This window comes from Callorhinus ursinus, unplaced genomic scaffold (assembly GCF_003265705.2).
Source record: "Callorhinus ursinus isolate GAN/ISIS: 27379988/994484 unplaced genomic scaffold, GSC_fseal_2.0 scaffold9, whole genome shotgun sequence".
NCBI classification, from domain to species: Eukaryota; Metazoa; Chordata; class Mammalia; order Carnivora; family Otariidae; genus Callorhinus; species Callorhinus ursinus.
The window spans coordinates 39,881,569-39,904,498 of record NW_027397071.1 but is presented as its reverse complement, the minus strand read 5'-3'; the positions used below and the strand labels follow the sequence as shown (position 1 = coordinate 39,904,498).

At 37.7% G+C, this 22,930-nt stretch overlaps 1 protein-coding gene and 1 pseudogene across 1 annotated transcript in view; one reads left to right on the top strand and one right to left on the bottom strand.

Annotated features, from left to right (window-relative positions):
* Positions 1-22,930, bottom strand: part of ERICH3 (glutamate rich 3) — a 96,925-nt gene that overhangs the window by 44,555 nt on the left and 29,440 nt on the right. The window contains exons 5-8 of the mRNA XM_073896519.1: positions 22,607-22,735; positions 17,755-17,913; positions 13,247-13,465; positions 1,083-1,263 (exon numbers count right to left, since the gene is read on the bottom strand). Coding sequence (XP_073752620.1) covers positions 1,083-1,263; positions 13,247-13,465; positions 17,755-17,913; positions 22,607-22,735 — 688 coding nt within the window. The remainder of the gene's footprint in view (positions 1-1,082; positions 1,264-13,246; positions 13,466-17,754; positions 17,914-22,606; positions 22,736-22,930) is intronic.
* On the top strand, positions 11,666-12,087 carry LOC141373371 (large ribosomal subunit protein uL24 pseudogene; annotated as a pseudogene).

Here is a 22,930-nt window from a genome sequence, read left to right as displayed (position 1 = left end):
TGGCCTTCTCTCATTTTCCTCATCCACAAAATGGCAGGGATGAACTCTCAAATGCTATGACAAATGGCAAAGTAAGTTACATCTCAGCCAGGTACACAAAATGGGGAAAAATAGTTTCTAGCATTATTTTTTATAAATAAGTTCTATAAATCTTTATAAAGTTAAAACATTCAAATGTTTACTCTTTCTTTTGTTGGAAAGTTTTAAATATTTAAACCCTAAATCTGTCTAGTTTCTTTTTAAGTACTTAAAATTTTTAGAATTAACAGTCACAATTTTTGAGTGATGAGGGAAAGCAGAAAAGCCAAAAGTAACAATTCCATTCTTGCCCCTAACTCTTAAGACTCCCTAAACTTGTATCAAGATTGCCCAAATATAAATAATTCTTTTACTTAGTAAAAATGCAATTGCTTTCTAACCAGAGTTTCTTAAGCAAGGAAATAACAAATATAATCCTATAACAACTTGTCCTTTTAATTGCTATTCCACACAACTAAATATTGATGAAAACCACTTCAGTACAATATGTGAAAACCTATATTGGATATAAAAATTATTTTCTGCTAAGAAACATGGATTTATGATCAAATGAAAGCAGAAATGTACTAAAATCCATCTAGCCAAATTCCGCACCAAGTTATTTAGGTGTGATTCACCCTGAAGTTTATTGGATTTGTGATTTTATCTCAACATTTTTCTAAAGAACAAATTGCCAATCTGGTATTTTTCCCTTAGAATAACGTATGATATAATTCACTATGGCAGGCCAAATAGCTAACTTGTAATTTGGGGGACAGTTTATTCGTGCAACATTTTAATGATCATATATCTCTATCCCAAAATTAATCTGTTACCGGGTTAAATCACTCCAAATTCTTTCTTCCACAATCTGCAAGAGTAATTGCTGCTTCGGTTTCAATCATGGAGCAGTAAATCTAGATTTACTTTGAGGCAGCTGGTTTATAAGTCCCTGGATATGCATAATTTCAGAGTGATTGAAATCATTTTGATATGATATCAACGATAGTTTATCTATAGCATCAACTTTAAGCAACTTAAAAAAATTCAAATTTTGTATGTACCTTTTTCAAGTAGTTTGCCTTTGTAAACACAAAGGTTTTCCCCACCACAATGCTGTTGATAAACTTTTATTTCATCCCGAAAGTCTGGGTGATCATGAGACAGGTGCACAGTTTTCCCCAAATAGATCATTGTAATAGCTGCATTACTGTGCGGTGGTGTTTTATGAATCTTTCTTGAATCCTAGAATCAACAAAAGAAGGGGGCTTATTAATTAATTACCTTCTAATCAGAGAGAAATGATACTGTAATAGGAGGAGTAGAAAAGGCTCCTCCCTAGCAATAAAACCTTGATAAAATGTCAATCTTCCTAGTGTACAAAAAGTCAAGCCAGTTACCAAAGAAATTTCTCTAACAATTATATGCTTTTTGGCTTTGTATTTTTAATATAAATGCCAGGGATCTGGACAAAGTTTGTCACTTTTTATTTTACCTGTGTGTGATATTTTACATAATATCAGTGACACTAAGAGGAAACCGCTCTTGGTTCTTTCAGCTGGTTCTCAGATAAAGATTCAAATCAAATTAATTAAATATTGGTGACATAATTTTGTTCTAATTTGATTGATTTTGTGCTTTAGCAACTGTTTTTTGCAATTGAGTGCTTTATCTTTACACTTGAGCACTGCCAATGTAGCCTTCCCTGATCTTCTTCTATGTGAGAGGGGGATGGCACACGTTCGATTCCTTCTAGGGTCACTGAGGATTAGAGATGTGTGTTACATGCCTAGGACTATCCATCTTTACAGGAAGCATTCATTCAATGAAAAACCAACATTATTAATATTATTTCTCATATCAAACAGTAAACTCAACAACAAGAGCAACAACAAAAAACCTGTTCTATGGTGTTCACACATTCATTTATAAAATAAACAATGAATTGATATGCCAGAGATGAAAAGAAATGTCCTCTGCCTGGCCTCCTCATTTATATTCTGGAGTATTTTCACAAGAGCGAATGAGCAAAGTGTTTATCTAACCTCTAAAAGGAAGAGGAGAAAAGAAGCAGGAAAAGGAAGACAAGGAGGCAGAGAAACAGTCACAGCTGGTTGAGAGACTTCCAGGAGAGCCTAGTAAGAATACTGTCGGCTCGAGGATTATACAGAGGCCAGGCAATACTTTTAATCTACTTCACGTTTCTAAAAATCAATTTTCAAACTAAATGAAAAACGTGAAGAGACCAACTTTCAGTGAATTCAGAGCAATTATTTGCATTTGATTTCATTGAATTATTGGCGCCTTGGAAACATGCATTTATTTTTTAAATAACAAAGCTGCAACAAAAATTTCGAAAGGAACTACTAAAATATTTCCATCTCCAAACCCGTCCCCTTCCACTTCAGAGGATTTTTTTTTTTCTAATTCAATTCCATTTCTCTGAAGCAAAAACCAGAGGAAGTAAATCTGATTACATGAAATTCTGCAAACGGCAGGCTGAAAAATGTAAACGGGGAAGGAAGTCCAAAATTTAAAATTTAAGTAAATTGTCTTGCCTGTGGCAAACCAAGCTCCCAAACAGAGAGGTAATCAACAACAATATTTCAGGGACGTCAGTAGCCATGAAGGTAAATCAGCAACCTGGATAATTCTTTGCAGATTAGAAACATCTCCCTGAGTCCCAGTTGAAAGCAAAGGGATGATGGCAGGCCTGGCACCAAGTAGGAAAATCATGCCACGTTTGCTCTTGCCTGGGCGGCTGTGCAGCTCGACGTGCATTTGTGCAGCCCAGCACACAATCACCGCCTACGGCAAATCCGGCTCCCAGCTCCCACTAGAACATTTAATGATAGGACAGATTAAATAAGAGCGCCTCCTTTTTTGTTAAGCAATACTTTCCAAAGTGGCATGGATTCAGAGGTAGCCCTGTGAGCTTCTGGGAGATAAGCTCTTTATAAATGCAAGGTAATAGTGAGATTAGGGTGGAGGAAAAGCCTGCCTCATATGTACAAAATGAGGAAGGAGAAGTTGAAATGTTTAAAAGTAAAATAAAGGAAATGACAGCTCTTCACCTTTTCATTTACTCTTAATCATTTTTTTTTTTCTGCCAAAGTGTGTTCCTGACAGCAACATCTCTTTTCTCTTGGGTCTAGTTACTTCGTTCTTTTTAAAAATATTCCCCAATTATTGCCACCATGTAACCTTTTCTGGATTCTAACAGGAGTCCCAAGTGACAGCTCATGATTAAATACATGCACTAGGAAATGAACAATTGTTTCTTTCAGTTGACTAAATTGCCTCTATACTTACCATCTTCCAAGGTTATAAGGACCCAGAATGATGAAACTTTAGCAAGATTTCACGGCCCTTTCTGCCGTCCTCCAGCAGGTATCAAAACCTTCCATGAGAATTCAGTTCCATTTCAGGAACTGGAGCAGGGCCTCATGCCCACGCATGACTAAGGCTTATCTTTCTTACTTTCTGCACCACTTGCTTACGACTTTCCTTCTCATTTCTTTTCAGTTATCTCAGGCAAGTACAATCTGAGCTGACAAATAAACAGCAAGCTGGTTGAGTGGTTAGCCGGTCAGTTATTACATATTTGTAATATTTAGCATTCAATTGATATACTAAATTTTCATTGAGATCTTTCATCTGTGCTCAGGCCTAAATTGGGGGGGGTGGATTTAAGAGACTATAAGGGTGTCAGAGGGCCTGTTCTTGCTGATAGCGTTGGGCAGCAATTCCTTTTCGTCCACTTAGCTGAGCCCTGATGAACTCCGGGCATCATGGAGTCTTACTTAGACCCCTGCAATAAATATCTAGTTAGTAGGGCGACCACAGAATTTCTCATCCAAACTGGGAGACATGGTGAAAGAGATATTATTAATAATTATACTAGAAGAAAAACCCCACAAATTTGAACTGTTCCAGGAAAGCTGGGATGCATAGTCACTCTACTAGCTGGTCTCCCCACTTCTAGCCTGGTATCTCCCCAAATCTCCTTCCTCCTGCATATGAGAGTGAAATATTATCACTAAATAGATCATGTGACTCTCCTGCTGAAAGTCTTCCAACAATCCCCAATATCCATGGGATAAGGTTCAACCTTCCTCAAATAACAAAAAAAAATGTCATATTTTCAACTCCTCCTAACTCTCAACTATTTGCAATTTCTTTTGATACATTTAAAGGTCCAGCAGCTGCATAATTGGAGTCACCCAAACACTACCCACGTGTTTTTAATCTCCAGACCCATATAACTCTGTAAGTCACATGGCCTTGAAACTATTCCCTTGTATTCCTCTCACTCTCAGTAGATAAAGACAGTATCTTACTGATCTTTATGCCCCCGGTGTCTTGCCAGTGCTTACACCTAGCCAGGGCCTAATAAACATTGATCTGACTGGACATAGACATGGAACAATTAGGGATTCCACATTCTGTCCTTTGCTGAAACAAAAGCGGCAGTAAGTGGACCCCGCCCTACATCAGAAGCTTTCTGCATTTATACGAACTCGATAGGTACCACAACATGAAAACTAATTCATAGTGTCCTGTTGAACAACACCTTTGACAAAGATTGATTAAAAGCCTGTACAGCATAATAAAAATAAAATTAAATTAAAAAAAAAAGAAACAAGGCAGAGGATCATAGGGCAAGAGAGGGAAAAATGAAACAATGAAACCATAAGAGACTCTTGATCATAGAAAACAAACTAAGGGTTGCTGGAGGGGAGGGGGGTGGAGGGCTGGGGTAACCAGGTGATGGGCACTGGGGAGGGTATGCGATGTAATGAGCACCGATGGTATTATATAAGACTGATGAGTCACAGACCTGTACCCCTGAAATAAATAATATATATTAATTAATTGAATTTAAATTTTTAAAAAGGTAAAAAAACACATAAATCATGGGAATAAAGGGCACAGCATAGGGAATATAGTCAAGATATTGTAATAGCATGGTACAGTGACAGACAGCAGCTAGACTTGTGGTGAGCACAGCATATTGTATAGAGAAGTTGGGTCACTATGTTGTACACCTGAAACTAATGTAATAATGTGTGTCAATTATACTCAAATAAAATATTATTTGGGGAAAAAAAAAAAAAGCCTATGTAAGGAGCATCAGGCAATTGCCGTGTTGACTCTGATTCAGGCCTCAGGGGGGAGAAAGTTCCAAAATGAGCCAGAGGAAGAGTGTGCCAGTGTTCGCTTCCTCAGGCTTCAAGAAGCCCCGGTTGTAACAGAAACTTCTCTCTATACTCATTTGGTTTCTCTCCTTCTCTTCTTTATCATGCTGGTTTGTCCTTGTTCTCTCCTCCTCCCTCCTTTGCTTTTCCTATGCTTCCTCTTCTCACTCTCCTCCCACCCATTCTTCCTACCACAGCGTAACCCGCGTCTCATGCTTATTCCTGGTCTGCCCCCCAGTGCCCCCATCCTCCTGGAGGTATCGGAACTCCAGGCTTTGAGGATGCTGAACTGACACAGGAGCCTTCCCTTCCTCATCTCCCTCAGTAGAATAAATTCAGTAAGTCTGCTCAGAGGTAGAAATTATCCAGCTGCATTTTGCTTGTGTTAAGAGGCTCTGAAAAGCTTACAAGGTCTGCCCTTAAACTCCAACTGCTGCAGACCCCCAGAAGCATCTTTGGTTCTTTCTCTCATCTATTGTTTAATTCTGCAATACCAGCTGCTAAGATATTTTGACTGTTGAATTGACATTTAAATCATTTTTCAAGTCCTTTCTAGTAAAGTAGTTACCAAACTGCAATGTTAATTTTAAGCAAAAACATTGTTGAATGGAAAGGGCCTGAAATAAATCAAGCCTATATGAGATATGTTGAATTACCCTATATTAAAATCATGCTGATGCTTTCCTTTTTCATTCTCAAATCTGGGTCTACTGGTGAGGAAAACCAAGAGTAAAAAATACCAAGATAATACATTGACTAAGATGGAAATTTTCAAAAAATATTTTTAAAATAAAGTCAAACAAAAGAAATATGCAATCTCTCTGGCAAAACTAATATTTGTTAGGCTCTATTTGTTGTTGAAGAAAAGGGATCTATGCTTGAAAGGTATAATTTATTTCCATAATATTTACATAAATTAAATAGTATAATTAAGAGTTTAATTTTTTGCATGGATAACAAAGTAATACCTGTTTATGAACACAGTACTAATAAACACTTGATTAAATGTAAGTAAAATCAAATGCCTGCCCTCAACAAGCTTCATAATCTAGGAGTAGAAGTAACAAATAATAAAAGTAGGTGAGTATTGATACTAAGCAGAACGGAGTAAGGGGCATAAGAAAAGTAAGAAGATCCTTTTGAAGAGAGGAAGAGAAGGGATCCTATTATGATGTACATAAATCGCTACAGAACATAAAGCCTCTGACAGAGGCTGGGAAAGGCGGGTTTGATAATATCCTTCTATTTCAGGTGCTCACAAGCAATTCATAGAGAAAGAGCATCTCTGCATTGAGGAAACACCTGACTGTGATTAATATCTGCAAAGATTTGAGAGAAACAGGCTCGTAGATAAATTCCATATAATTTGGGTTTGAGGATTACGAATGCAGGCTCTAAGTGTCGGTCTATTGAGTGTGTATACTTAGCCTGTCACTAACTAGTTCTGTGACCTTGGCCAGCTTATTTAACCTTACTTGCCTCAGTTTCCTCATCTTTAATATGGAGACATTATTTTATCTCTTTCTTGAGCTTATTGTGTGTATTAATGAGAGAATGTATGTAAAACACTGAGCAAAACTCCCAGCACATGCTGAAGGTCCACTAAATAGAAGGTAGAAACATTGTTGTCAACAGTGAATATAAGCATTTTATTACATTAAAAGCCAACAAAAGCAATTGAATAAGAATAAATATATAGATGATTTGAAAGTGAGTGAATATCCTGCCAAAAGTAATAATAGAGAAAAGCACAGATCAGAGGTGGGGAAGTGGCAAACCAAACAGCTGAGCGTCCAGGGAGTAGTTGGGTTTGGCTTGGATGGGAGCAGAAAGCTGGAAAGGACTCAATATCTGAAAATCCTTGAAGGCCAGTGTCTAAGCATGTCTTTGTATTCTGACGTTTTGACATCTGGGGCCTTACTGACCCTGGAGAGACTACCCCTCCCAAGACTAACCAGTTCCTAGAGATGGTAAATGACTTGCCTGGGAGAGTGCTTTTCATGGACAAACTAACCAATGGGGAGCTCACATCCACCCTCCTGCTATCTCTGCTGTCTCTTAAACTCTGGGCCAGTGTTCCCCTGCCCTAAGCACCCCTGGACCAAGCAGCAGGCAACTCAAGGGACAGCCTCCACACCCCAAAACCTGCCAAAATTATTCATACTATTCAATCCTAAACCTGCTTACCCTGTCTTTCCTGTTGCTTCTCTCAGAAACCATAACAAAAGCTCCTGCCCATGTTTCCCTCCCACTTCCCCAGTCTCCTGGCCAACCCTGGTGCTGCCTTGTGTGGCCCATGTGACATGTGTGATGGATAACTTTATCTGTCAACTTAGCTGGGCCACAATGCCCAGATGTGGTCAAACATTATTCTGGATAGAACCCTAATACACATGGCATGTCCCTCCTTTTGGGAATTGTAAGTGACAAACTGTCTTCAGTGGTAATCATCTCTTGATCTATAGGTCTCGACACACCTGAATAATAATAAAACCTACATTTTAAAAGAACCAGGCAGAAGAACATACCTGCTTTCATTAGGAAAGAAGCTGGTGAGGGTCTTAAGCAGGGAAGGAGCATGTTGGGAGCTATTTTCTCAAGCTTCATTTAATTTCATTACATAGAATCTGTCAATACTGAGATGGACTTTGCTTGCTCTTGTTTCCCCTTTGACCCTCCGCTCCCTGATTCTATCTGCTAACTTCCTACTCATCTTTCAAAGCTCATTTCAAATGCCACCTTCTCTCCGAATCACTCTTCAATCTCCTCAAAGCTAGCATTTCCTTCCTCTGAGTTCTCATCGTGCTTTATTTATATCACTATGATTGTACTCACCACAATGTGTCATGGTTAATTGTAGATATTTCTGACTCCCTGGCTAAACTGTAATCCTTCTGAGAATAAGGATTTGGCTTTACTCATCTTGGTAACCTCAGCACCTAGCCCAGTGCTTGTCATAATCAATAAAAGCTAAATCGAGCTATTTGTTGATTTAAAGGCAGAACAGAAGTCCATAGATGACTGCAACAGCCCTGTGAAGAGTTAGGTAGCAAGGCTCTGACCCGGGGCTATAGCACTGGGAATGGAAAAGGATTATCAGACACATGAGCCCTTGTCCAGGTGCTAGAGTTCTGCAGTCTGAGACAGCAACCACTTACCCCATTTGGCTGTGGGGCATTTGAAAGGGGCTCATCAGAATGAGATGTGCCATAAATATAAAATGCTTACTGAATTTCAAAGACGTAGTATGAAAAAAATTGCATGATACTCATTAAAACTCATACTGATTACATGTTGAAATGACAGTATGTTGAATATACTTGATTAAACAAAGTATGTTAATAAAATTACTTTCACATGTTTCTTTTTACATTTTTTAGTGTAGTTCTTAGAAAATTAAAGTTGCATATGTGGCTTGCATTACATTTCTATTGGACATCTCTGGAAGACTTAGCAATTAACTGATGTGTGATGTAGACAGAAGGAAGCCTAGGTTTTGAGCCTAGATTTTGAGATTTTATTGGGGAAAAGGTCATGCATTATGAGATACAAGGCAACTGAATGGAGAAGCTGGCTTAACCATGTCAAATTTGAGGGGCAGTAGAACCTACCAACCAAGCACCAGTAATTGCACAGGGCTCATGGGAGGTCTAAGTGGGGGGAGGGGGCCTTGACCAGATAAGAGAGAAAGCCCAGACTAGTTCATGCCTGGAGAAGCTCCATTACACAAAACACGTAAAAAATAAAAACCAACTTTGTTTTGTTTTTTTAAATTAATAACCATAATGATTAAGTAGGCTCTTCTTTGAAAGTCTGTATTTTCACATTTATAAACACTATTACGGGACCATTTCCATTGTAGCAGGCTGCTGTATATAGTAGGTGACCAGCAATACAGTATGAGGACATGAAAGTCTGGAGATGTGGAGGTAAACCTCAGAGCAAAATCTAACTAGTCTCGTGGATTCTGTAAAAGCAGTATAAAAGCTCTGCTGGTCTTACAGCAAAAGGAAACAAAGTAACAGAGCACAGTAGCAACTTGCTGGGCTGTAAGATCTACCACACCTTGTCATTTGGCTCCATGGATCTTCTAGAGACACAGAACACAGAGGGCAGGGACTGTGCTCTACACATTCCTAGAGGAACAGGTGGTGGGTCACCAGCAAGCCATATCTCTTTGCCTTTTCCCCCCTCTTTTTTTTTTTTCCTTGTAAGAGTATTTGGAGGATGTTTTGAGGATGGCAGTCATAAAATGAGTGAATTTAATGTGTAAGTTACATGCTACATAAATGCATTCAAAGGCTAAAGCTTAAATTCAAAGATATTAAAAGGCTGAATGTAAAAGGAATATATACTTTGCTAATATAAAGAAAATTAGTACTGTGAGACAAAGGAGATTTTAAGGCCAAAAGTAATGTGATTAAGAGGATCATTTTTCAAATCATAAAGAATCACCTCACCAGTAAGACAGAGTAGTCTTAAAGCTGAGAGCATACAACCAGGTAGTCTCAACATTTACAAAGTAGAATTTGACATAATTACAATGAGAAATGGACAGGTCTACGATTACAGAGAATGAATTATCTCTCGAACTCAGGAACTGAGAAAGCAGATAAATAAGAATGCTAAGCAGATAAAAACAGGAATGACATAATTAACATTTCTTATCTATTGGGCATTTGTAGAACTCTACTCCCAACAGTAAGAGACTCATTTTCTTTACAAAAACTGAACATATATTAGCCCACAAAAAAGTCTCCACAAATACCAAAGAGTCAAAATCCTACAGAGCAAGATGCTTTTGAAAAGTAACTTTTAGTGAACACAAAGGAAGTTCTTAGAATTTAAAAAGGGCACCAGAAGAAAAAACTCAGAATGTGTGGAAGATAAAACTGAAGAAATTTCCAGCAAGTAGAACAAAAAGACAAAGAAATAGAAAATAGGAGAGAAAAAGATAAGAATATTAGAGCATTAGTGTAGTACTTCTATCATTCCCCAAATAGAGAGAATAGAAGTTTGGAAATGGAAACAAAAGACCAACTCAGGCTAAAACCTTGTGACTCAAAAAGACAGACATGCTAAGGCCTGTCGAAGCCAGGATGCCGGCTGACACCAACCCGTGTTGCTAACCTTGGTGCAGAATGCTCAGGGGAAGCTGGCTCCTGTGCCTATCTGTGCTTCACATGTCATGACCACCGGCTGGAGAAGTCACTTCTCTCCTCTGTGTCCAGCTACAGAAGCCCATTCCCCTGACCATATTCCTGCTGGGCATCCGGTGGCCACACACTGGTCCACACTAGGACCTGAATAGATGCCCTGACCCTGGTGAGCTCCATTTTCCTAGGAAACACTCATGACTTTCCCTCTCCGACTTCTCCAGAAAAGGCTCTTAAAACTGTCAAGGAACCAGACTCAGACTCTGAGGTTCCATTTCAGCTTATTATTCCTATAAATATTGTTCTTTCATTACAATGCTATATTTGAGCTTATGTCTGAAGTTTTGTGTATATAAATGATACAGCTTCAAAGAAAAACAGGACTCAGTTAACATAGAAGTCAGTAGGATGGTTGCTCTGGGAAGAAGTAAGAGATGTGCTGGGCCAGGAAATGGGGGCTCAGGCTATGCAGCAGGGCTCTACTTCGTTAAGAAATAATGATGTGTACATGGCTGTTTGCTTGATTATTTTTACTTAACTTGCACATATAGATTTTTTTAAGATTTTATTTATTTGAGAGAGAAAGAGCACGAGAAGGGGGAGGGGCAGAGGGAGAAGGAGAAGCAGTCTCCCCATGAGCAGGGAGCTCAATGCAGGGCTCGATTCCAGGACCCTGAGATCATGACCTGAACCAAAGGCAGACGCTTACCCGACTGAGCCACCCAGGCGCCCCACACATATAGATTTAATATGTTCTTATGGTTTAGGAGATATTTCAATCTTTTTTTAAAAAGAAGTATGACTGGGTACAGTTTATCCCAGTAATACACTTTAACATCCGAAAATCTAATGCTGCCAGCACGTGAATATGATGAGGAACTCACTGTTTCCACTACGTAGAGGCCACATCCTTCAAGAGCGCGTGTTTGCTGGCTTAGTGGAGGGAGACCAACACCAGCATGCAGAGTTCAGAAGTAAGTTAGTAGATGGGGTAGATTTTATTATTGCTCCAAATATTCACTGCCCCACTCTGTGAGAGGATGATACTTCCTACCGCATTGCTGTCATGCTTTGGCAATGGAATTCAAGTGTACGTGACATGTTTCACACCGAGTGGAATCTTAGAAACATTCTGTGGTTCTGTTGTCCATGAGGGCAGCATGCCCCAGACAGAGTCTGTTCCTCCAGTCTGGGTCCCTGAATTGCAGCAGACCAACACCAGATGATAACGGGACCAAGCAATAACCCTTGCTCTTCCCTTGTGCGGCCATCACTGAAGCGCCAGTGGCCAAAATGAAGCTCAATCCCTTTGTGACTTCTGACCAGAGCAAGAACCGTAAACGGCATCTCACTGCACCTTCACACATCGTAGGAAGATCACGTCTTCCCTTCTTTCCAGAGAGCTGAGGTAGAAGTACAGCATTGGATTCATGCCTATCTGAAAAGGGGATGAAGTACAGGTTGTGTGAGGACCAAACTGGCACAGTTGTCCAGGTTGACAGGGAGAACAGACCATCTATGCTGAAGGACTGCAGCGAGAGAAGGCGGGCGGCACAACCGTCCACGGGGGCATTCAGCCTCAAAAGGTGGTCATCACTGGACTGAAACTGGAAAAGACCTCAAAAAGATCCTTGAACGGAAAGCCAAATCTTGCCAGGCAGGAAAGGAAAGAAGACAAATAAAAGGACGAAACGACTGAGGAGATGCAGGAATAAAGTAATCTTATATACAATTTTAAATGAAAACTGTTAAAAGCAAAGAAACCTTTGTCACTGTAAGCTGAGTTGCCCGGGGTGGTTTGTTAGACGAAGCTACAGTCCACTACACCTCAGAGAACTTCGCAGTAAGAGAAGAGTAGACGACTCCAAGGCTACAGCCTGTTAAGAGAGGATCCCGTCACTGTGGGCAAAGCCTGGGGATGCTGACAGACAGCGATGAATTTTACAGGGAGGAGGAAAATCCAAATCAGAGAGAATGAGGGGCAGTGGAAAAAGATACAATCGAGGGCACAGGGTGGAAGTGGGCCTCAGACACCAGGGATACAATGTTTTGTCCAAAATGTAACAATGGAAGAAAACTGGGGAAAATGGAATTGAAAGGAGACAGTTTGAGCAAGCGCACGCAAGACAGGTCCAGTGTTTTGAGGCCCTTGATGAGGATAGCTGCTGGGTCGGAGTGAGGCGGGTTTACGAGAGCCAGCATGCAGTCCGCCTGCCGGCCAGCACTCATTCTCAACCAGTGAAATGCAGTCCTCCAATCTGCTAATGATCACAGAAGTTATACCTGATGACTATTAGCTGTATATTTACACAATAAAAGCTAGGAGATCTGCCTTCATACCAGCCTGTATCTACATAAAGTCTAACTGGCCGCAGGACTATTTTCTTCGGCATTTTGAGAAAATGAGTACAACCAGCTACAATATTTTCAAAGAACACCGAAAGAAAATATTTTCTAAATACTATACAGTAATTTTCCAAAAATCATTAAAAGGAAGCTTTGATAAGATATTTTATATGGCATATTATGTTTGGGGGTATACTTAAGTTCCTGAATTTTCACAAATTAAATGTTAAAATACTTCTGACATGTGATTTAATGGGCAAACTGAAGGAAATCAATAATTTAGAAATGGGCACAGTACAAACTAAATTTGACCACAAGATTTAGTGGACTTTTTAAATTAATTGTGCTAAATTAGTTACTGAATGGAGCTACTCAAGTATTTGATTTCAGATTCATCGAAGCTTACAATTACATTTAGGAAATTATTATATTTATTTTTACAAGGCATTTGTATCGCACATCTAGAAATTTAATAGCACAATGTAATCTATGCTAAATTAATAAAAGAAAACTTGATTCCATATTCACCCTGGTAAAGAGAGGATCTAAGCCATCTGGAGCAGTGGTTGGACGAAATCTTCTCCTTCTCCATGACTCAAGTCTATTTTCCCTTATGATTCTTCCACTGGGGGGAGGAGGTGCAGGAGGAATAGGCATCGTGTAATTGTTAATGTTTGGAAGTTGATAGCGATTCACTCCCTGTGAATTGTCCATGGAGTTCTTGAACTTCATCAGTGCCTTCTTGCCCTGTAATCACATTTCACAACATAACAGCCAGTAAAACAGTAATAGTGACCAATGTAACCCAAAATTAAAGATAAGACCGCATGATTTACATTGCACATAAATACAACTGACATTGATAGGCGAACTCAGACACTTCATTTTTTTAATTGAAAAATGGCATTTTGTAGTATCCACAGCAAGTTAAATTTTCGTGACTTTCTAACCTTATTGGAGTATACTTTCATGACAAATACACAGTGATGGCATTTTTCAAGTACTTTGGGATTTTTTTCCTCAATAATCCATTAAATCTATGGGGACCCAGTACAATTAAACAATTTAAAATCAAGGAGTTGGAAGTATTGTACTTTGAGGCAGGGTTGGATAGCCCACTTAACAATGGAGTATTAGTACTTTTTTCACATTGATTTCATCCATGCAGGGGTTATAACATTCCTTGATAATATAATATCACAGAACCAAATGCAGATTCTGACCCAAAGACTCTATTCAGCTTATTTTTTCCTACAAATTCAACTTACGTAGGAATAAATCCTACCAAGATAACTGCACAATATGTTGATGTAAATGTGTAAAAGGATACACACACACACACACACACACACACAAATTCAGTTGAACCATCAAGTCCATCAATAGGAGAATATTTAACTAAATTTTTTTTGTCTTTGTAATAGATTCTCATCAGGCTTCAAAGAGAATAGTATGAATCTATTCATCCTGACATAAAAAGGTCCATGAGATGTGATCACAATTTCTTTTAAGTGAATTTGTATGTGGATTTTGATAAAATCAGGGATGACTGGAAGACTTTAAACTAAGGGTTGCCTTTGGGGATTTGGATTATTGGGAGATATCATTTTCCATCACATATCTTTGTATTATTTGAAAAAATGTATCTCTGTATTAATCAAAAATAAAAAAGCACCAAAGGTGTAATCAATAATCATATCACATTTTTCAAATGTATTTGAGTCTCTGAATTTTCATAAATTGGTCATTTTGTGCATCTGAGGTAGTTTTCCAAACTTTAAGGCATCTTTAATCACTTTATCCATTTACCCACTTTTATCAATTTATTTGGTATGGTTTTTTCAGCCAATTTATTCTTTGAGATGCTTAAATATAGTGAAAAGTTATTGTTAAGAAAGGAGAGTCTTTCTCCAAACATTTCTCACTGCTAAGTAAGTAAAAGCAGGATAAATAAAGGCACGTATAGGCCATATTTTGATTGCAAACATTTATGTGAACAGAAAGGAATTTAAGTAGATATTCACCAATGAATTTAGAATTGTTAAAATAGGTGATATTGCAGGTGCTATTTATGTTCTCATTTTTCTTTTCTCACATTTTCCAATTTTTCTGTGATGGTGTGCATTGATATTGTAATAACAAATCTAAATTAAGTGAAAATAATAAGAACAATAAAATCAATGAATCCAGAAATTTGGGACTTGGAGATTTTTAAAATTATTATTTCTAAGTAGTTATTGGTCAATTGTATGCTTTACTTGGAAATGGTTTAATACATTTTTAGAAAAATTAACATGCCATTCCTTACCTTGCTTTTTTTAGCCCACAGTGTCTTAGACATCTTTCCATGCTGGTAAAAATAAGTTTACCTTTTTTTTTTAAACATACTTTAATAAACTATGTTTTTAAACAACATCCTATTAAATTGTTAGGTGTCTTAAATTGTTCACTATTACGAATATTATAATACTGAGTACTCTTGAATCTATTTCTTTTCACATATGTGTATATTCCTAAAATAAATTCCTATATATAAAAATGCTTGAGCATGTTCATTTAAAATATTGATAGATATTCCCACATTGCCTTCACAAACAGATATGGTAATTTCTATACTTATCAATAGTGTATGAGAAACTCTCATTGTAAGGATAATCATTTTTAATTAAGTCATGATTTTTACTCAGTTGCATCTTCACCACCCTGTTTTTGACCAAATTGCTTTTGCCTAAACTGAAGACTTTTACTCCTGATACTTAGAAACTTGCTTATGTCTGTTGTCCCTTCCAACAATTCCCACAGGCATAACTTTTACTTTTTAAGAAAGCAGTAGGAATTTAGTGGGTACTCACTACATGCTCAGCAATCATGAAGGCTACTACTATTCTTTAGAAATTTTTTGTCTGATTTTATCTTAAATCATCTTCGTCATCAATGCCATGGAAAAATTACATATCTTCTGGCAGTTTGCCTATGTACATTACAGTATAAGCTCCAATAAGTTAGAGACTTTTGTCTGCCTTGATAATTGATGTATCACTAATGCCTAAAGCAAAACCTAGTCCATAGTAAGTGCCCAATAAATATTTACTGAATGAAAAGTATAAGTTTAGCTAGTTTAAATCAACATGGAATCGATCTAAATCTTGTCAGCCTAAGTAAGCTACCATTAAGTGCTTATCCCTCACTCACTCATACCCCAAAACTTGAGAACAGGAAAATAAAAGGCCCTATGCAGATTTAACTAAATAAATCCATCCAATGGCTCAGAGCAGAATGGGAAAATCAGCTAAAGGGGAAAAAAAAATCCCTCCCTAGCCAGCAGAACTTGAATATTACTTGATTAGTAGTATTTACATATCTAATAGGAAAAAGTATCTATGAAAGTATAGGAGCTTAGATAAAATAATAAAATCACCTTGGCAAAAGTGGAACGTACCCATCCAAGCACTATCTAGGGGAGAGAAAATCCCACCCATTGGACTTTAAATATTTCCAATCCTAATGGCAAAGTTACCCCTGGAAGATACAGGGATTTAGCCAAAGACCTTTGAGTTTTCTGGCAAATTGGCAAGCCCATTCCTAAGATGAGATAGGTACATCAAGCCATTTTAACCTGATTCCATTCCCCTATATACCCTCATTCTGATTCCATGCTCACTAGGCAACCTTCTCATTGTGTTCTGGCTTCTCATGGAGGTCTGTCTATAGAGGGATAATGGACTGCTTCTACAGCTTTGCTTATGATATCTGGTGAATTAATGGCCCTGATTATGATTTGGCTGCTGATTTTGGTTTACTATAAGGAGACAAGTGAGCTTGTTCTGTGTTATTCTTGTTAACTTGAGACAATCTCTCAGAACCTGTCTGTTCCTGGACACTAGGTGAAACAGGAAATCTCTAGGCTTTCAATGTGGACACCAGATCCTAAAGTGTCAGCCTAATTGTCAGCCCACAAGCTTCTGCCTAGACTTAAGTACTATTCCCTAGACAAAGCTCTACCACTCTTGGTTTAATTTTTCCTGTTTCTAGGAAAGTACTATTAAATTAACTAAAAATAAGGTTTGTGAAAAGTGCTTCATAAGCTGAAAAGCATATTATATGGATACAATATTAGTTACTATTTTTGGAGTTATATTATGGTTTTATTATGAAACACAATCATTTGTTTATCTGGATTAATTTCTTAGTATCAAGGTTATCTGTCAGTTCTAGATAGAAATATCTTAATTTCAAAAAAAAGAAAAAATATCTTAATTTCATGTCTTATTTTTCTAATAAGAAATGGAACTAAATTCACCCATTTGAACACAGTGACAATTGTTCTCATGACATAGGTTCTTTCTTAAGCTGGCAAATGTTTCTTCTTCATGTTAGAAATACAAACGATACCCTCCCTAATTACTGAATGTCTTAATTATTTGTCCCTGTTTGAGTAACTTATAATTTTATGTTTACCATGTTTCCCTCCACTGCTCTGTTAAAATAAAATTACCAGAGACATAATCTTGAAAAGGAAGCAAAGTCAAGCTCCTATATGGATTAATTCACCATTTTTTAAAGAGGGACATTCTTTTTCTTCTATATCCAACCTTCTCCAGAGTCAAACTTGAAGCAATTTCATAGACTGATGGTAAAGTAAGTTGGCATGCAAATGCAATCTTATTCTTGGAAAGTTTCACTTTCTAGGTTTCATGCATTTAAAATTTAGAATCAGTCAACACTGGGTCTATTCTGATAGAAGTCATATCTGGCTACAAGAAGTTTCTCTTTGTTTTTCATACAATCGTTCAGATTAATGAAAGATAACCTTATATTATTACAAATCTATTCCTTACTCATTTTGCTTAATAGCACAGAAATTATAGGCCTTCCAGTTAAAGATATAATTAAACAGAAGTACATAGTAAATGCTTAAAAAGTGCACAATATAAATTTCACTGAGTAGATTAATTGAATTTTCCATCTTAAAACCTGTGATAATATAATATTCTAATGAAGAATAAAAAGAGATTTCTTGAAGAAGTAACATTTACCCCAATGGGAAATGGAGCTTCATTTTCCAGCAATGAGGTTTTCGATCTGGACCCCGAAGTTATCTTTGGAACAGTTCCTACCGCAGGATTACTGGGAAGAGGCTTTAATCGAATTGGAGGCTGCATATTTCCTGGGGCAGTGTATGGTCGAGGTGCTGTCTAGACAATTAAGGAAAAAAATTCCATTTAAATTAGTATCTTGACATGTTTCCAGAACCAATTAATAACCCAACAAATTGCTTAGAGTAATTAATGGTGCCTTTTTACTGAACAGATTAAACTTTAATTATGTCCTTCCATTATACATAGCCTTATGACCCAAAGTATTTGTTAAAACATATGGTGTGGAAGTCCTCTACATAACTAAATGCCACAATTATAGAGTATTCTAGACAAAGGAGATGTTCTCTGTTAGGGTCCTGTATTTTATTCATTTTGTAAACTTGCTTACAATGCCTAATTTATTCAGTGCATAAAATGGCTTTGCACAATCAAATGTTACCTTGAATAATGTTCCTATTTTAGAGATCTAAAGGAATATGATTGGAATGGACTCATTTCCGTTTAAATGTTTTCAACATAAACTACTGTAAGTCCTTTACATCTCCAGAATGGTGCTGAAGTAAAAGCAGATGATACAATTCAAAAAGAGGGAAGGCAATGCGTAACTACAATATATTACCATTCATTCAACTTCTCCCTTGAAATACCAGTAAAGTAAAAATGAAAAACAGTAACTGGCAATTAGAAAACCCTGTGTGAAAATGAAGATGTTTTGCAGGCTGGATATTTTCCATTTGCTCCTCTTCTCTGACTTCTCTGCCCTGCTCCACCATCTGGGAGTCATTGCTTTATGGACTACACCTGCTATCCCTGGATTCCAGTTGGACTTGGCCAACGAAAGGCATTGGCAGGAGATCAGAAGACAAGAGGCAAGGGTCTTAATTCTCCTGAACCCTTGCCACCAAGGTTGTGATGGGCCAGGTGGGTCCCTCTATCCGAGTCCACAGCTCCTGTCAGGCAGTCCTCTCCTAGCTTGTAAGGACTGCCTGCTGGTGCTGGTACCCAGTCCTTCCCTCTCCCTCTCTGGCCTAGGTGCTGTGCTTCCCAGGGTGCTGACCCCAGCATGCTTAATCCCCAGTTGGTTTTCCTTAACCCTGCCGGCATCTTTGTAAATAGTTTCTTTATTAAACTCTTCCTAATTACCCTATTTGTGTGAGCCATCTGTTTCCTGCTGAGACCCTGACTGATGCATTTTCTAATCAAGAATGTACTGCAGAGAATACCAAAAGTACCAGTACGGAGCATTAGAAATGCTGTTTGTGGCACTGACAGAACACTGTAAATTTAGTATAAAGATCAGCAATGATTCAAAAAGAAAACAAAGAAAAAAAACCAAAAAACAAGGCTTTTGGCCCTGTTGTTCTATTACAAGAAAAAGTTGGAAACCTGTTAAGAATAATACATATACATTTGGGTAAGAGGGTTAGAAGTCTGGCATGTAAATGACTCATGAATAAGGCTTAATACACTGACTCAGGCACAGTGAACAACAAATATTCAACTCTGGAAAAGTGTTGTATAAATCCATACAAAAACGATGATAGGGCAGTTCCTACCACCAAAAACTGGTCTGAGGTCCATCTTGACAAGCATGTCATATGTCGCCAAATGTCTGATTTTGTTAAGTCAGCATTCATTGGATTCCAACTATAGGCAGTATGAGAAAATTGAAAAGTAATTTTTAACATCTAATGGCAACACACGACAGTTAATGCCAAATAAACTACGCAGATACTGCCAAACAGACAATAACAAAAATAACAGAATATCTAAGACCTAACAGAACTTAGAACTAAATGTTATTTGGAAAAAACCAATGAGACCAGGAAAAATTCAAGTTTTCACAGAAGCATTTTATCCAAATGTATAAGCAGGAGAAGAAAATGGATGAGCAGAGAAGAAGAATGATAAATTTGAACATCCAGGTAGGTAGAAAGCCAGTTGTTAGACAGACATGGGGAGGGTAGCAAAAATAATATTCCCCAATATCTGTTTTTCTTTCTTCACTAGTAATAGAATTTTTATCAGGGAACATGGCTATCATAAATAAAGACTATATTTCCCAGCATCTCTTGCAATTCTGTACAGATATATGCCTCAGTTTCTTTCGGTCAATAAGATGTGAGCAGAAGTGATATATGAAACCTCCAGATCATGCCTTTAGGAGAAGTGTACTGTCACTTTCCCTTTACCCCCTTCCCTGTAGCTGAAATATCCACATGGTAATCTGCTATCTTGGCTTATGTAAATGAAGACAACACACTAAGTTTGGCAGATTAATGACAAATTAGGAGTCTGAGCTTTTGAAGACTTCATAGAGTAGAGATGAGCACACCAGCTGAGATTCACATAACTGTGTTGGGGTGGGGAGGGCATCCTTATGTTTAAGTCATTGTTATTTTGGGTCTCTGCACACAAACCTATTTATTTCATGACCAATACAGAAAGCCAAGTGGATTGACTAAGGCAATATCTGATTTAAAGAAACAGGACATGAGACTACATGAGCCAAAAGGCAAAATGTCTTTAAACCCACAAAGATAAATCAAACTAGAGCTTTCTGAACAAGGGAATCAGATCACCCAAAAGAATTCTTTTGAACTGTGTAAAACAAATATGCCTAAGACTCTCTCCTGTCAAGTAATTCCCCTGAACACAAACACATTGAAAATCTAATGTAGGAATTCAAGAAAGCAGGTTACTATAAACTAGAACATGATCTATTGGCTTCTGTGCTCTAAATTTTATTTTCCACATTTGCATACAGATATCATTCAGTTAGATGAATATGGCAGTCAAATGTTTTACTGATTACATTTATATCTAAAAACAAATTTGCATCATTCAACTAACAGCTGTGAGCTACAAACTGTTGTAGTTCACATCAGAAGCCACCTTAAATTTGCTATATTTTAAACTGTTTGTAATATATTTTCTTGGAATAAATATGGCACTGTAGCTTAACATTTTCAAAACTGTACCGGAATGTGAATCAAAATTGACTACCTGGTGATTACCCAGCTTAGCTGAGCATTTCTAATTCTTACTAGACGATCTCTGGGGGTGAATTTTCCAAGCTTGTGCAGAATGAGTTGAATGGCTTTCCACAGTTTTAATGGGAATGGTGCAGCAAAAAGCCTGTACGTTACTCTGAAGGTTTAGGTTCAATTAGTGACCAAGTGCCATAACTATTCACTGGACACCTTCTTTCTTTATTCAAAAAAGTTAAAAGAAAAATCGATGGCAATATCCCAAGAGGATTATTATCTCCCATCTCCATGGCACTTGGAGGTCAGGAGTCAAATTTAAAGGATATGTATCCAGGTCGGGAGAACAAAAAGGAAGATTTGAATTTCTGTAAAATGGGAACTACACTTCCAAGGTCACAATAAGTATCCCTTATGGTCCAGAAGCACCATAGGGGGTGACCAAGTGGAGAATGGCGGCTTACCAGATAGAACAGTTTCTGAGGTGCTGGTGTCAGTGCTTCCTGTAATTTTTAAATTACTTTCTCACTCCTGCCACATTAAGATCCCCTGGATGTATCATAAACTACTTATTCAGGGTGTTCAGCTGGAAAATTGAAAAGAAAGCCTTTCAAGGGTTTCTCCTCTTTGAAACAGGTGGGAAGATAGAAAACAGCACTTGATTGTTTCTTTTGTTTCAACCAGATTAAGCTTTTGAGAGCCTAGTGAATTTGCCATCCAAAAAAAGAATTATTTGTGTACGTATACATTTAAATGAAGCTGGGAAATATGGTAACAACAAAGGGAAAACGGTTGCTTTTCATAACTTGAGCTGTTGTTCATCGGGAAATGTCAAAACATATTTACCTTTGAAAAATGTCAAAGCTTAACACTATACGAGATGAACCTAATTCAACAATCTGTGAAAGCTTTGCAAATTTCTCTATAAATATTGTGCAATCCAAAAAAAATGTTCATGCTAACAAGGAAATATATTAGGCCACACAAAGCAAGAATAAAGATGTGATCAAGCAATTCATTTACAACTTAAACCATCAACCTCCGGCAAATATTCTGCAAATCTTTTCCTGTACCTATATTGTTTCAAGCTACCTCATCTAACTTCAAATTAATCCCACCTCTATATTATAAATGAATCAAACTGGAATGAAATGTCGGTTTGTGCAATTTCTTTAAATAGAATCTCTGCACATTTAACTATGTTTATGTTAGAGTATGTGCCCGTGCTTTTGATAAAAGAAACACAAATATAAGTATCCGGCCCAACATGCGATACAGTATGACTGAGTTTGTGTACGTAAATAAGTTTGACAGATAAGGTCAGAGTGGAGGGAACAGCAGGACAAAATCTAGAGGTCAGAAAACAGGACACATGTGGAACGACTAGCGGTTCAATCTTGCTGCATTGTAGAGCGCTAAATGGTAATCATGAGGGGAAATATTGGGTTGGCTAAATTGAGGTCAGATGGCTTCGGGTCTTAAATGTTAGGTGAAAGAGACTAGGTTTTTCTAAAAATGTCACAGAGCCAGTGAAGGCATTTGGGTATGTAAGTAACAAGTAATCTGTACTTTAAAGAAACTACTCTAGCAGGAACAGGCAAAATGGATTTGACAGGCACGATACTGACTGAAAGTGGGACGTTCAGTAAAGAGAGTTGAACAGATACAAGACCACACTGGCGTTCAGCAGGATTCACAGGATTATACAGAGAAGCACTCAAGAGAATGCCTTCTGAGAGTAATCAGAAATTATACAATATTTAGTCAGAAGGGTACATGACAGAGTGTTTAATATAACTCACCAGTGTTACTGGACTGGAATGTCCTTCATCAACCAGGACACTATGGCCACGGTTAGTCTTTGGGCCAACTGGGGGATGGGGAGACAGGATTGGCATGTTATTTTCTATAGACCATCTTGTGGGTTCTCCCTAGAATAAGAAAGTGATTGAACAAATTGATGCATAATTAGCAATCGAGGTTAGGTTATTGCCTGACAGGTTAAGAGATACTATATTACTAAAGAAGTCCTTTCTCATTACTTTCAAAAGTGTTCCTTCTGAGGTCTATCATGACAGTCAGAAAAAGTTTCCACAGCTGTAGTGGGGCATTGGGTGTGGTAATGA